Source organism: Hyperolius riggenbachi, chromosome 5, assembly GCF_040937935.1.
Source record: "Hyperolius riggenbachi isolate aHypRig1 chromosome 5, aHypRig1.pri, whole genome shotgun sequence".
Classification (NCBI taxonomy): Eukaryota; Metazoa; Chordata; class Amphibia; order Anura; family Hyperoliidae; genus Hyperolius; species Hyperolius riggenbachi.
The window spans coordinates 322,653,866-322,667,685 of NC_090650.1; the positions used below are offsets into that span (position 1 = coordinate 322,653,866).

Sequence of the window (13,820 nt, forward strand, 5' to 3'; positions counted from 1 at the left end):
AATAAATGCTCGCTATAGAATATATACAAATATATATATATATATATATATATATATATATATATCTCCTTCTTGTTATGAATGGCCAGTTTTACTATTGTTTAATAGAAGTGACAGGCTGTGTGATGTATGGCCCGTTGCTGCAGATACAGGTGTTCAGTGAATGATGATGATATAAATAGACGTATAAGGCTCGCCTCCTCCCGAGGCAGCCCAGCCTCACCCCTCCCTACACTGAAGGCAGCACCCAGCATGAGGACAGCGCAGTAGCTCTGCTGCTTCTGCATCATTATTACAATCTCATCACCAGCACAAAGAAAGAGAAGATAGAAAGTGCATCTGGGCGCCGCCTCTTCCTGCTCCTCCTCCCGCACACGAGTGGCCGGGCTCAGCTTGTGTCAGTCCGGGGCACACCGTACACCTCCAGCACCCGGCGGCCAGCGGCCTCCCCTCCTCACCATGGCTGAGCAGAGGGCTGCAACGCAGGGGGATGCCGAGCACCTGGACCCCATGGATGATACAGAGCTGGCGCTGGTGGGCATCAACATGCTGCTCAATAACGGCTTCAGGGAGTCGGACCAGCTATTCAGGAAATACAGGTGAATAGACGAATAGAGGGCACTGGGCATCATGTCAATGGCCGGGGATGCTGTAATCACAGGAGAGATGAATGACTCCGAGTCCTTAGCTCTGCCTGCATTCTTCGAGGAGAATATCCCCTGATCACTGTGCCAGCCTGAGCCTACCGTCCACTCTGGTGCCAGGCAGCATTGCCCTGCACTCTGCAAGGAGAATATCCCTGATAGCTGTGCCAGCCTGGTCTTACCCACAACACTGGAGCCAGGCAGCATTGCCCTGCACTCTGCAAGGAGAATATCCCTGATAGCTGTGCCAGCCTGGTCTTACCCACAACCCTGGAGCCAGGCAGCATTGCCCTGCACTCTGCAAGGAGAATATCCCTGATAGCTGTGCCAGCCTGGTCTTACCCACAACCCTGGAGCCAGGCAGCATTGCCCTGCACTCTGCAAGGAGAATATCCCTGAGAGCTGTGCCAGCCTGAGCCTACCTTCAGCCCTGGTGATCATTGCCCTGCACTTCTGATAGCTGTGCCAGCCTGGGCTTACCCACAACCCTGGTGCCAGGCAGCATTGCCCTGCACTCTGCACGGAGAATATCCCTGATAGCTGTGCCAGCCTGAGCCTACCTTCAGCCCTGGTGCCAGGCAGCATTGCCTGCACTCTGCAAGGAGAATATCCCTGATAGCTGTGCCACCCTGAGCCTACCTTCCACCCTGGTGCCAGGTAGCATTGCCCTGCACCCTGCAAGGAGAATATCCCGGATAGCTGTGCCAGCCTGAGCTTACCCACATCCCTGGTGCAAGGCAGCATTGCCCTGCACCCTGCAAGAAGAATATCCCTGATAGCTGTGCCTGCCTGAGCCTACCTTCCACCCTGATTCCAGACAGCATTGCCTGCATCCTGCAAGGAAAATATTTCTGGTCATTGTGCCAGCCTGAGCCTACCTTCCATCTTGGGGCCAGACAGCATTGCCTGCACCCTGCAAGGAGGATATCTCTGATCACTGTGCCACCCTGGTGCCAGGCAGCATTGCTTGTAAACATCGCTGTCAGTTTAGATTCATTTGTAGCCAATTAGATGGGATTATTGTGCCTGTGAGGATGTTTGGGCAACACAACATCAATGTACAACTTTCCCATCATTATCTGTTACCACTGAAGTGTGCTATACCAACTGAATGCCCAGTATTTGTTGAGCAGAGAATCCTGTTTATCCACTGAAATTTCTGCAGTAGGGTATGATCTTTTGTAAATCATCATTTTGGAAGCCTATGCCCTGTCGAGGGAAATCATTGTCCTATTGAAGATGCTCTCTTTGTTCCTGGTTATCTACCAATAACAACCCTAGTGACTAATCTGGCCAAACTACCCACAATAAATGGGTTTAATGGCCAGTGGTGACCAGATTCACGACTTTAGTAGTAAAGGCAGGAAAGATCACTACTTTCAATGGCCCGGAAACTATATAGACCGGTATGTTGGAGTAGTAGAGACTGTCACTTCCTGTGTGTTCCTGCTGTCTCTGTTTTTAATCTAAATCCCTCTGCCCCCCTTTTCTTCTAAGCTGACCCTGTCATAGGTCTTATGTGCAGGTCTGTAAAATGTATGTCATGACTACAAGCATTTACGTGCAACCCACATATGGATTGAGATGTAATGGGGCCCAAGGCAAGCTAGTAAATTTGGGGCCCCCTTGTGGTCCTTTTTGTAAGCTGAAGTGGAGAGAGGTCAAAGAAGGTGGCAGGTGGGCCCAGTATTGTGCTGGGAGGTGGAATAGCTGAGGAAATCAGAGCACGTGCATTAGAGCACAGGAGATTTGGGCGCAGCCAGCACCACCATAGACCATAATAAGAATTACGGCTATAGCGGCGCACAGTGAGTAACTTCGGCATCACCAGAAGACTGAGCTGAAGATACTTTTAAAGCCCTGTAATTCAGCCGCCAGCAATAGCTGGCAGCCAAATTGCATCATTCCCCACCATCCACTTGGACCTGGAGTGGGAATAGTAATTAACGCCGTCGGGACTTGTGCAGCAGCAGGATAAGCCATATATCAGCTCTATCCTGCGCCAAAGTCTCCCAGCGCGATTTCTCTCATACACGAGGAAATCCACCTGCTGGCCAATCAGCACCCTGTGTTATTCTTCCCAATAGAAACCTGAAGCAAGTCTTCACTGAGGGCAGCAACACTTGATTATTGCTGCTTGGCCAGCAAGTGGATTTCCTCAGCTTTTCCACCTACCAGTCCAACACTGTGTGGGCCCCTTGACACCCACTAAACCCTAAGCACCTGCCTAGGTTACCTGGTGGGTAATCCTGCTCCGGTGCAACCTGGAAATATAATATGAAAAGAATGACAGTCGAAGATGTTGAAGGTAGAGTGATTTCTTGGCTTAAATATTTTTTTTGTGTTAAACGTCTTTTTTTTAATAAACTTTCCGTCAAAGACCATGCTTGTCAGCTGAGATAATCTTTCTGGTTGATGTGAGATTAATGTGTAATTAATGTAAGAATAGTGTGTAAAAGTACCTTGGAAATCATCGGCTTAGCCAGGACTTTGCATCTTGTGCAGCGTTTTGTGTAGCTGCACTGTAGCAGGGTTGGACCTGCAGTGGGAGATTTTGGTTTTGAAGACGTTGTATTAATTGACCTTTATTATGCACTTGGCTTTGGCGCAGCAAAGAAAAAAAAAAAGAAAAGAAATTGGCCAGTTACAGACTCTGTGCTTATTGTGACGCACTGCATTTTACTTGGATCAGGCAGCTGGTGAGAGAATGCGTTTATCTGAAATGATGTGATGTGTGTGAATGTTTCATAACCTGTTTCTGTTTCAGTTCAGTCATAATGCACACAAATGACGTGAGCCGAGACCTGTTTTGTTGCAGTTTAGTTACACAGTTCTGTCATTTTGAATCATTGAGTAGAGATGCGTGAACAGTTCAAAATCAGCCTGCCCCCCCCCCCCCCCCTAAAATGCAATTAAACTCAGTGTGGAGGAATTCTCTTGTGGCTGCTCTAGTTGCCGATGCTATGTGGTTAGTTCTGGAGATACTGTTGCCAAAACACTGAACCGGGGTTACTGGTGGTAGGGTGCTTCATTTCCAGATGTTATATAGCTGAAACTGAACAGTGAATATGGTGGAAGGTTAGAGTTATGCTATAAAGCAAGTGGCGCTCAGTGTAGCAGTAATGTTATACTGCGTGGGGCAGTTGCGATGACTTAGAGGGGGAAAAGTATTTTACTCCGCTGGGGATTTGAGCGGCAGCAGGATGAGCCCAGCTCACCGCCGGTGCACATATACTGTACGTACGCTTATGCTTGACAGGTGTAGGGTAGGTGGAACATACATACCCTCAGGGGCCGCATGGTGGCGAAGTGGTTAGCACTCTTGCCTTGTAGCTTTTTCGAATCCCAGCCAGGAGATTATCTGCATGGAGTTTGTATGTTCTCCCCGTGTCTGTGTGGGTTTCCTCCTGCATCCCAAAAACATACAGATAAGTTAATTGGCTTCCCTCTAAATTGGCCCTAGCCTACGATACATACACTACACAATACATCTATAGGCTTATGACTATCGTAAGGATTAGATTGTGAGCATCTCTGAGGGACAGTTAAAGTGGACCTAAACTCTAGCACCGGACAGAAGGAAAACCTAGAGAAATGCACCCTGTATGTATTTAGAGAGTTTAGCCTGTGTAATTCCCCCTTATCTGTGACTAAGCTCAATTTGTAATTTGATCTCTGTTTTTTCACCTGGTTGCCTTGGCAGAGCAGCTAATTTGTAAACACCGGATGTTAACCGTGTGTCTGCTTCCATGAAATCAAGAAGTAGACACACTGCAGATTTACTGTAGGATGTGTATCAGATGTAACCAATACATGTTTTTATTTAAAGGTTATTATGCTGAAGCTTGTCTTTTGGAGCAGAGAGGGAGTTCTGAGTTCAGGTCCAGGAGTTGGCCTTTTTCCAGTTTCAATAGGACGTGAGAATTTCCATAAAGTGTACAGCAAAAACCCCATTTTCTAAACGTTTACTGCTTTTCTGACCATGAAAACGTTTGGCTTTAGATAGCTTTGGTCTTTAATATCTACAGCTTGGGGGGTCCTAATGAAAGCTGCTCTATAGGGGGGCAGCACATGACGGTGGGGTTTGAATAATGGCATAGGAAGGCTGCACATAACAGGGGATGGGGCACATGGAATGGAGACTGAGGCTTATGCTGCTGCTGCTGGAGGGGGAGGCTTGCTGCAGATGGGAAGTTACATGCACAGGAAGGAATTGGATAGTTCCAAGTAGCTGGTGATCGATGTGCCGGAACAATTGCAAAGCTGGCCATGCACGGGCTTATATTTCTCTCAAAATTGAAGAATAAATATAACACTTACTACTTTTACAAAGTATTCCTTCAAAATACCTAGTAAACACAGTAACACAGAAAGAAATACTTTAAAGGACAACTTATTAATTTGGACTGGCCACAAAAGTGAGTGCAGATAGGTCTTGGAGATTTCAGATGTATCATGTTTAGGGAATCCAAATTAATGTGGATATTACAGTAGTGGAATAAAATGAGAGGTATATGGAGGCTGCCACATTTACTTAAACAATATACCAGTAGCCTGGTTGTTAAGTGGATCCTCTGCCTCCAGTGCATGAGGCAAACTTGTGTGGATGTGCACCCCCGATTTGGATTGGTGCCCCAAATATAGGTAGCCTGGAATAGATGCCCCCAGTATAGGTAGCCTGGAGTAGTTGCCCCTAGTATAGGTAGCCTGGAATGATTTCTCCCAGTATAGGTAGTATGGAGTTGTTGCCCCTAGTATAGGTAGTCTCTAGTTAGCCCAGCATAGGTAGCCTGGAGTAGTTGCCCCCAGCATTGGTAGTCTGGAATAGTTGCCCCCCATATAGGTAGTGTGGCATAGTTTTCCCCAGTATACAGTAGTTGCCCCTAGTATAGGTAGTCTGTAGTTAGCCCAGCATAGGTAGCCTGGAGTAGTTGCCCCCAGCATTGGTAGTCTGGAATAGTTGCCCCCCATATAGGTAGTGTGGCATAGTTTTCCCCAGTATAGAGTAGTTGCCCCTAGTATAGGTAGTCTCTAGTTAGCCCAGCATAGGTAGCCTGGAGTAGTTGCCCCCAGCATTGGTAGTCTGGAATAGTTGCCCCCCATATAGGTAGTGTGGCATAGTTTTCCCCAGTATACAGTAGTTGCCCCTAGTATAGGTAGTCTGTAGTTAGCCCAGCATAGGTAGCCTGGAGTAGTTGCCCCCAGCATTGGTAGTCTGGAATAGTTGCCCCCCATATAGGTAGTGTGGCATAGTTTTCCCCAGTATAGAGAAGTTGACCCTAGTATAGGTAGTCTCTAGTTAGCCCAGCATAGGTAGCCTGGAGTAGTTGCCCCCAGCATTGGTAGTCTGGAATAGTTGCCCCCCATATAGGTAGTGTGGCATAGTTTTCCCCAGTATAGAGTAGTTGCCCCTAGTATAGGTAGTCTCTAGTTAGCCCAGCATAGGTAGCCTGGAGTAGTTGCCCCCAGCATTGGTAGTCTGGAATAGTTGCCCCCCATATAGGTAGTGTGGCATAGTTTTCCCCCAGTATAGAGTAGTTGCCCCTAGTATAGGTAGTCTCTAGTTAGCCCAGCATAGGTAGCCTGGAGTAGTTGCCCCCAGCATTGGTAGTCTGGAATAGTTGCCCCCCATATAGGTAGTGTGGCATAGTTTTCCCCAGTATAGAGTAGTTGCCCCTAGTATAGGTAGTCTCTAGTTAGCCCAGCATAGGTAGCCTGGAGTAGTTGCCCCCAGCATTGGTAGTCTAGAATAGTTGCCCCCCATATAGGTAGTGTGGCAGTTTTCCCCAGTATACAGTAGTTGCCCCTAGTATAGGTAGTCTCTAGTTAGCCCAGCATAGGTAGCCTGGAGTAGTTGCCCCCAGCATTGGTAGTCTGGAATAGTTGCCCCCCCATATAGGTAGTGTGGCAGTTTCCCCCAGCATAACCTTAAAAGGACAACTGTCTAAATTCTAAAATTTGGACTGTCCACAAAAGTAAGTGCAGATTGGTCTTGGAGATTTCAGAGTTATGGTTAGGAATCCTAATTAATGTGGCTCTTACTGCTCGGCAGTGGACAGTTATAGAAGAAGTGATAAGAAGAGTCCTTGATGTCTTTGATAAAGCTACTTTTGTGGCCAGTTCAAGTTCAAATAAAATGAGAGGTATATGGAGGCTGCCATATTTACTTAAACAATATACCAGTAGCCTGGTTGTTAAGTGGATCCTCTGCCTCCAGTGCATGAGGCAAACTTGTGTGGATGTGCACCCCCGATTTGGATTGGTGCCCCAAATATAGGTAGTCTGGAATAGTTGCCCCCCCATATAGGTAGTGTGGCATAGTTTTCCCCAGTATAGAGTAGTTGCCACTAGTATAGGTAGTCTGTAGTTAGCACAGCATAGGTTGCCTGGAGTAGTTGGCCCCAGCATTGGTAGCCTGGAATAGTTGCCCCCCCCCCCCCCATATAGGTAGTGAGGCATAGTTTCCCCCAGTATAGGTAGTATGGAGTAGTTGCCTGTAGTATATGTAGTCTGGAATGGTTTCTCCCACTATAGGTAGTATGGAGTAGTTGCCCCTAGTATAGGTAGTATGGAGTAGTTGCCCCTAGTATAGGTAGTATGGAGTAGTTGCCCCTAGTATAGGTAGTCTGTAGTTAGCCCAGCATAGGTTGCCTGGAGTAGTTGCCCCCAGCATTGGTAGCCTGGAATAGTTGCCCCCCCCCCCATATAGGTAGTGAGTCATAGTTTCCCCCAGTATAGGTAGTATGGAGTAGTTGCCTGTAGTATATGTAGTCTGGAATGGTTTCTCCCACTATAGGTAGTATGGAGTAGTTGCCCCTAGTATAGGTAGTATGGAGTAGTTGCCCCTAGTATAGGTAGTATGGAGTAGTTGCCCCTAGTATAGGTAGTCTGTAGTTAGCCCAGCATAGGTTGCCTGGAGTAGTTGCCCCCAGCATTGGTAGCCTGGAATAGTTGCCCCCCCCCCCCATATAGGTAGTGAGGCATAGTTTCCCCCAGTATAGGTAGTATGGAGTAGTTGCCTCTAGTATATGTAGCCTGGAATGGTTTCTCCCAGTATAGGTAGTCTGGAACAGTTGCCTTTAATATAGGTTGCCTGGAATAGTTTCTCCCAGTTTAGGTAGTATTCAATAGTTGTCCCTAATATAGGTCGTCAGTAATAGATATCCCAGCAAAGGTAGCCGGGATTAATTGCCCCCTGCATAGGTAACGTCACGTGGAATAGTTGCCCCCAGTATAGGTAGACTAGAATAGTTGTTCCAGTATAGATAGCCTGGAATAGTTGCCTGCAGTATAGGTAGCATGGAATAGTTACCCCCAATATAGGTAGTCTGGAATAGTTGCCCCAAGTATAGGAAGCCAGAGTCCACTGATGCCAGACTTCCTTTTACCACGCAGTTGTCCCCTACTTCATGGCACCTCTTCCTGCATCACGGTGAATGCAAAAAGACATGCCAATACTAGGGGGAGAGCTGAGTGATGACAAGAAGTCTGACATCACTGGACTCCCGGAAGCATGTGAGATAATAGGCCAGAACACTGCAGCTGAACAGGGGGCCAGTTGTCACCACCCCTGCAAGCTGACACCTGAGACGCCCGCTTGATAAAACATGGCAGAGTCCATATCCCTCAATCTTAAACATAGATAGCACCCTCTTTCATATCTATTTCTTACACTTACTAAAATAAAGTGCATGCAATGAACAATGCCAAACAACATAACAACAAGTTACAACTTTTTCCAATCTTGGCAACAATTGTTTCCCCACTGTAACTGTTCCTAATGAAAAAAAAATCTTTCCAAAAACAACTCTGTTCAAGGAAGATTTTTGTTCAGGAAAACTAGCATACGAACTCGCTCTGGGTCCAATCTACTCCGTTTCCTATCAACTATATTGCCAGATGTGCTGAATAGTCTTTCTGAGATTACAGTTGAAGGTGGTGTGATTAAGAACTTTTTAGAGAGTTTTCTCAGATTCTGATATTTTTTGTTTTCCTTCCAGTATCTGAAAATATCACAGGATGGTTGAAGCAGTGGTTCTGCTAGGTAGGCATTAATTTCTTCCTCCGGGGATAGACGGCAACTCTGCTCACTGCTGTTGGAAGATGGTACCATCAGTTGAGAGTAGTAGCTCCACATACTATGACCTCCTTGTTGTTCTGTTGATGTTTGACTGGTGTCTCTTACTAGTCCTTGTGTTGATGTACAAAGATCAGCATCCTCGACTTGCATACTCAAATCACTAATTTCAATGGCCAACGTTGATTTAGCTGCATCCAGATTTTCTCTGTTAAAAAAAACATTTCCCTTGAATCGGGGATCCAGTAGGGTAGCAAGAGCATAGAATTTTTCTGACTCAACAGAGTGATAGCGCCTTCTCATAGATGCCAGCAAATCATTTCGAAATCCCTGTACAGAACCAACACTGGATTTGAAGGTCTGCAATGCACGAATAGTACTATTCACTAAAGGTATTATTTCGGATATTGTGACTTGGCTTGAACTGGCCACAAAAGTTGCTTTATCAAAGACATCTAGAATTCTTATCACTTCTTCTATAACTGTCCACTGCCGAGCAGTAAGATCTACCTGAAAATTTAGGTCTGAAGCAGACAGTAAAACAGCTTGCTTTTGTTCCATGAGACGAGCTAGCATGTGAAGCTGAGAGTTCCATCTAGTTGGTTTGTCTTGTATCAGACGACGAGGTTTTGTATTTAACTTGGCTTGAGCAGATCTTAAAGTTTTCATGGCTTTAGAAGAGTGTTTGTAATGTCCTACAATGCTCCGACAGGATGACATAATATCTTTAATTTCAGTCTTGTTCAGCAAACCATCTTTTAGAACTAATTGGAAGGTATGAGCCAGGCAAGGCAAATGGTGAAACGGACTGCGCTGTAAAGCTGCTACCACATTAGGACCATTGTCTCTCATGACACACACAACTTTTTGTGACAGATTCCAATCTTTCAGAGTAGTGGTAATGAAAGTTTCAATTGCAGATGCTGTATGTGAAACCTCAGGAAAGGGAATACATTCCAAGCACAAGTGATGATACTGAAAGTTTTCATCTAAGAAGTGTACTGTCAAACTGAGGTAGTCATCACAAGACGTAGATGTCCACATGTCTGTTGTGAGTCCAATAAAATTGGTTTTTCCTAGAAGGTCCTCAACTTTTGTCTTTACCTCTTCATACATCTGTGGAATTACCTTTTCTGCCAAGTGTTTCCTGCTTGGGATGACATATCTTGACTCTAGGTGGTTTAACAACTTTCTGAAACCTCTATCCTCTACTATGGATAGCGGTTGGTTATCTTTGCAGATCATTTCAGCAACTAACCTTGTAACTGTTTTAGCTCTTTTGTCTCCAGGTTTAAAACTTTGCGTTTTATCAAGAAAAGCTGCCATAGTCCATTGGTTGGAAGGTGGTGGTACTATTTTGCGTTTCACTGGGGGTAATTTGAATGGACTTTGTGTAAAAGATGACTCTGATGGTCCTGGACTAGGAGCTGGACTACACATTGATGCAGGACTCTCAACAGAAGCTAGTTCATCTGGGGCTGGGTCGTCTTTGTCTTCACTTGCTAAATCTGCACTGACCGACAGAGGGCTTGAGGTTGATGGTGAAGCTGAAGGCAATACTGGCGATGGTGACCGTGTACCTTTCAGTTCCTGAAATTTAGAAAAATGCTTGGCTTTCAAATGTTTCCACATTGCTGAGGTGGTATGGGACCCTTTTCCTCTTGATATCTTTGCCGAACACAGGTTGCAATTAGCATAATTTTCATCTTGTGCAATTTGGAAATGGATCCAGATACTGGATGCTGGTGGAGATGTCATCATATGAGGTGCTATTGGCACACTCTGAAAGTTCAACAAAAAAATAAATAAATAAATAATGCTCTCTTTTGTACCCCTACATTTACTATTGCTCACTGTCACTACTCTCTTCTTCTCATGCTTGCCAGCTCTCTAAAAAAATAGTGTCTGCTTAGTAGACTAGATACAGGACCCTCAGAGTCACCTTAAAGTTGATATACTGTATTATGCCCTCATTACTACTACTAGGTAATGACCCCTCAGTATAAAGCACACTTAGGAATAAAATACCCACTTCAGTACATAGTGACCCTCAAATAAAGAGTCATCAACAATAATAGTGTTTTTCTTACTGTAACACTGTCTGTGGTGGTCTCTCTGTCTTTGGCGGCAGCTTGTGTGAGGCTCAGGCAACAGCGTCAGCGAGTATCTGGCTTGTGTGGGGCTTGGACTGCAGGCATTCATAAAGGGAGAAGGGTAGGAAAGGCTCATTATATGAGTTCAACCAAACCGTTTTTCTCAAAGAACAAGCACATGATAATCAAATGAAATGACAGTATAGGTAGCTTCTGGTAAAGGTGCCCCCAGTATAGAGATAGCCAGGCATAGTTGCCCCCTAGTACAGGTAGCCAGGCATAGTTGCCCCCTAGTACAGGTAGCCAGGCATAGGTGCCCCCTAGTACAGGTAGCCAGGCATAGTTGCCCCCTAGTACAGGTAGCCAGGCATAGGTGCCCCCTAGTACAGGTAGCCAGGCATAGTTGCCCCCTAGTACAGGTAGCCAGGCATAGGTGCCCCCTAGTACAGGTAGCCAGGCATAGGTGCCCCCTAGTACAGGTAGCCAGGCATAGGTGCCCCCAGTATAGATATCCAGGCATAGGTGCCCCCAGTATAGATAGCCAGGCATAGGTGCCCCCCAGTATAGGTAGCCACTAGCCAGGCATAGGTGCCCCCAGTATAGGTAGCCAGGCATAGTTGCCCTCAGTATAGATAGCCAGGCATAGGTGCCGCCAGTATAGGTAGCTTATGGTTCAGGTGCCCACAGTTTAGCTAGCGTAGCCAGGCATAGGTAGTCAGGTACAGTACATTGTGCCCCTCAAAGACAAACAGAATGCGAGTATAGTACTTTTCTTACTGTAGCAAGATGTCTGTGGTGGTCTCTGTCTTGGGCGGCAGCTTGTGTGAGGCTCAGGCGGCAGCTTGTGTGAGGCTCAGGCAACAGCGAGTATTGGACTGCAGGCATTCATAAAGGGAGAAGGGTAGGAAAGGCTCATATGAGTTCAACCAAACCTTTTCTCAAAGAACAAGCACATGATAATTAAAATGACAGTATAGGTAGCTTCTGGTAAAGGTGCCCCCAGTATAGGTAGCCAGGCATAGGTGCCCCCAGTATAGGTCCCCCCAGTATAGATAGCCAGGCATAGGTGCCCCCTAGTACAGGTAGCCAGGCATAGGTGCCCCCTAGTACAGGTAGCCAGGCATAGGTGCCCCCAGTATAGATATCCAGGCATAGGTGCCCCCTAGTACAGGTAGCCAGGCATAGGTGCCCCCTAGTACAGGTAGCCAGGCATAGGTGCCCCCTAGTACAGGTAGCCAGGCATAGGTGCCCCCCAGTATAGGTAGCCAGGCATAGGTCCCCCCCAGTGTAGGTAGCCAGGCATAGGTCCCCCCCAGTGTAGGTAGCCAGGCATAGGTCCCCCCCAGTGTAGGTAGCCAGGCATAGGTCCCCCCAGTGTAGGTAGCCAGGCATAGGTCCCCCCCAGTGTAGGTAGCCAGGCATAGGTCTCCCCAGTATAGGTAGCCAGGCATAGGTCCCCCCAGTGTAGGTAGCCAGGCATAGGTCACCCCCAGTGTAGGTAGCCAGGCATAGGTCCCCCCCCCCAGTGTAGGTAGCCAGGCATAGGTCCCCCCCCAGTGTAGGTAGCCAGGCATAGGTCCCCCCCAGTGTAGGTAGCCAGGCATAGGTCCCCCCCAGTGTAGGTAGCCAGGCATAGGTCCCCCCCAGTGTAGGTAGCCAGGTATAGGTCCCCCCCAGTGTAGGTAGCCAGGCATAGGTCCCCCCAGTGTAGGTAGCCAGGCATAGGTCCCCCCCCAGTGTAGGTAGCCAGGCATAGGTCCCCCCCAGTGTAGGTAGCCAGGCATAGGTCCCCCCCAGTGTAGGTAGCCAGGCATAGGTGCCCCCCAGTGTAGGTAGCCAGGCATAGGTGCCCCCCAGTGTAGGTAGCCAGGCATAGGTCCCCCCAGTGTAGGTAGCCAGGCATAGGTCCCCCCCAGTGTAGGTAGCCAGGCATAGGTCCCCCCCAGTGTAGGTAGCCAGGCATAGGTCCCCCCCAGTGTAGGTAGCCAGGCATAGGTCCCCCCCAGTGTAGGTAGCCAGGCATAGGTCCCCCCCAGTATAGGTGGCCAGGCATAGGTCCCCCCCAGTGTAGGTAGCCAGGCATAGGTCCCCCCCAGTGTAGGTAGCCAGGCATAGGTCCCCCCCAGTGTAGGTAGCCAGGCATAGGTCCCTCCCACCACAAAATACAAGTAGGCCGCCCGACCTCATGTAGGCCCGCACCCGCCCGCACCCGACCCCGCCCGACCCCCACCCCCCTCATCCATCCATCCAGCCAGGCAGGCAGGCAAGCAAGCAAGGTCTTCTAGGGCAGCACCCCCCCCCCCCCCCCCACATACTGTACCTGACCTGTCGCTTCTTCTTCTCCGCCCGTCCACGCCTTCAGCTCTTGCGACGTCCGCGCCGGGTCTTCTCAGCGAGAGCGACGTCTTCAAGGGGCAGCGTCAACGTCATCACGCGGCGAGGGGGAGCGACGCGCGGATGGAACGCGAACGCGAGGTCGGAGGTGGTCGCGATGACGTCACAAGCGACGCGTAATGCGACGAAATGATGCGGCGGGTTGCGCGGATTCGTCGGATTCGAATGCGCGCAAATGGCATGGGGATTTGAATCCACGAATCTCGAATCTTTGTTAAGATTCGATGGATTCGTGGATTCGACGGATTCGAAGTCCCATCCCTAGTAATTACAGTGACAAAAGTAACATGATGAATAAAATGTATAACAAATTCCAAGACACAAAAGGGTGAAAGAGCCCTGCCCTTGCCAACTTACAATCTAAGGCTGCTTTCACAGTGGGACGTTACAGGTGCACGTTAGAGCAGCCTGTAACGCACCCCACCGCACAGCAATGAAAAATCAATGGGCTGTTCACAGTGCCCACGTTGCGTTACTTAGTAACGCTGCGCCATAAGACAACGTACTGCATGCAGTACTTTATAAGCGGCAGAGCCGCGTTAGACTGCTTGCACATGCTCAGTAATGTTGGGGAGGAACGGAGAGCGGCCAGGCACATGGCTAATTAATATT

General features: G+C 47.9%; 1 protein-coding gene across 1 annotated transcript in view; it reads left to right on the top strand.

Moving 5' to 3' along the window:
- Nucleotides 1–249: 249 nt before the first annotated feature.
- The window catches only part of TTC39C (tetratricopeptide repeat domain 39C), a 160,809-nt gene continuing 147,238 nt past the window's right edge, over nucleotides 250–13,820 (top strand). Inside the window, exon 1 of the mRNA XM_068237277.1 lies at nucleotides 250–599. Within this exon, the coding sequence (XP_068093378.1) occupies nucleotides 460–599 (140 nt within the window). The 5' untranslated portion in view covers nucleotides 250–459. The remainder of the gene's footprint in view (nucleotides 600–13,820) is intronic.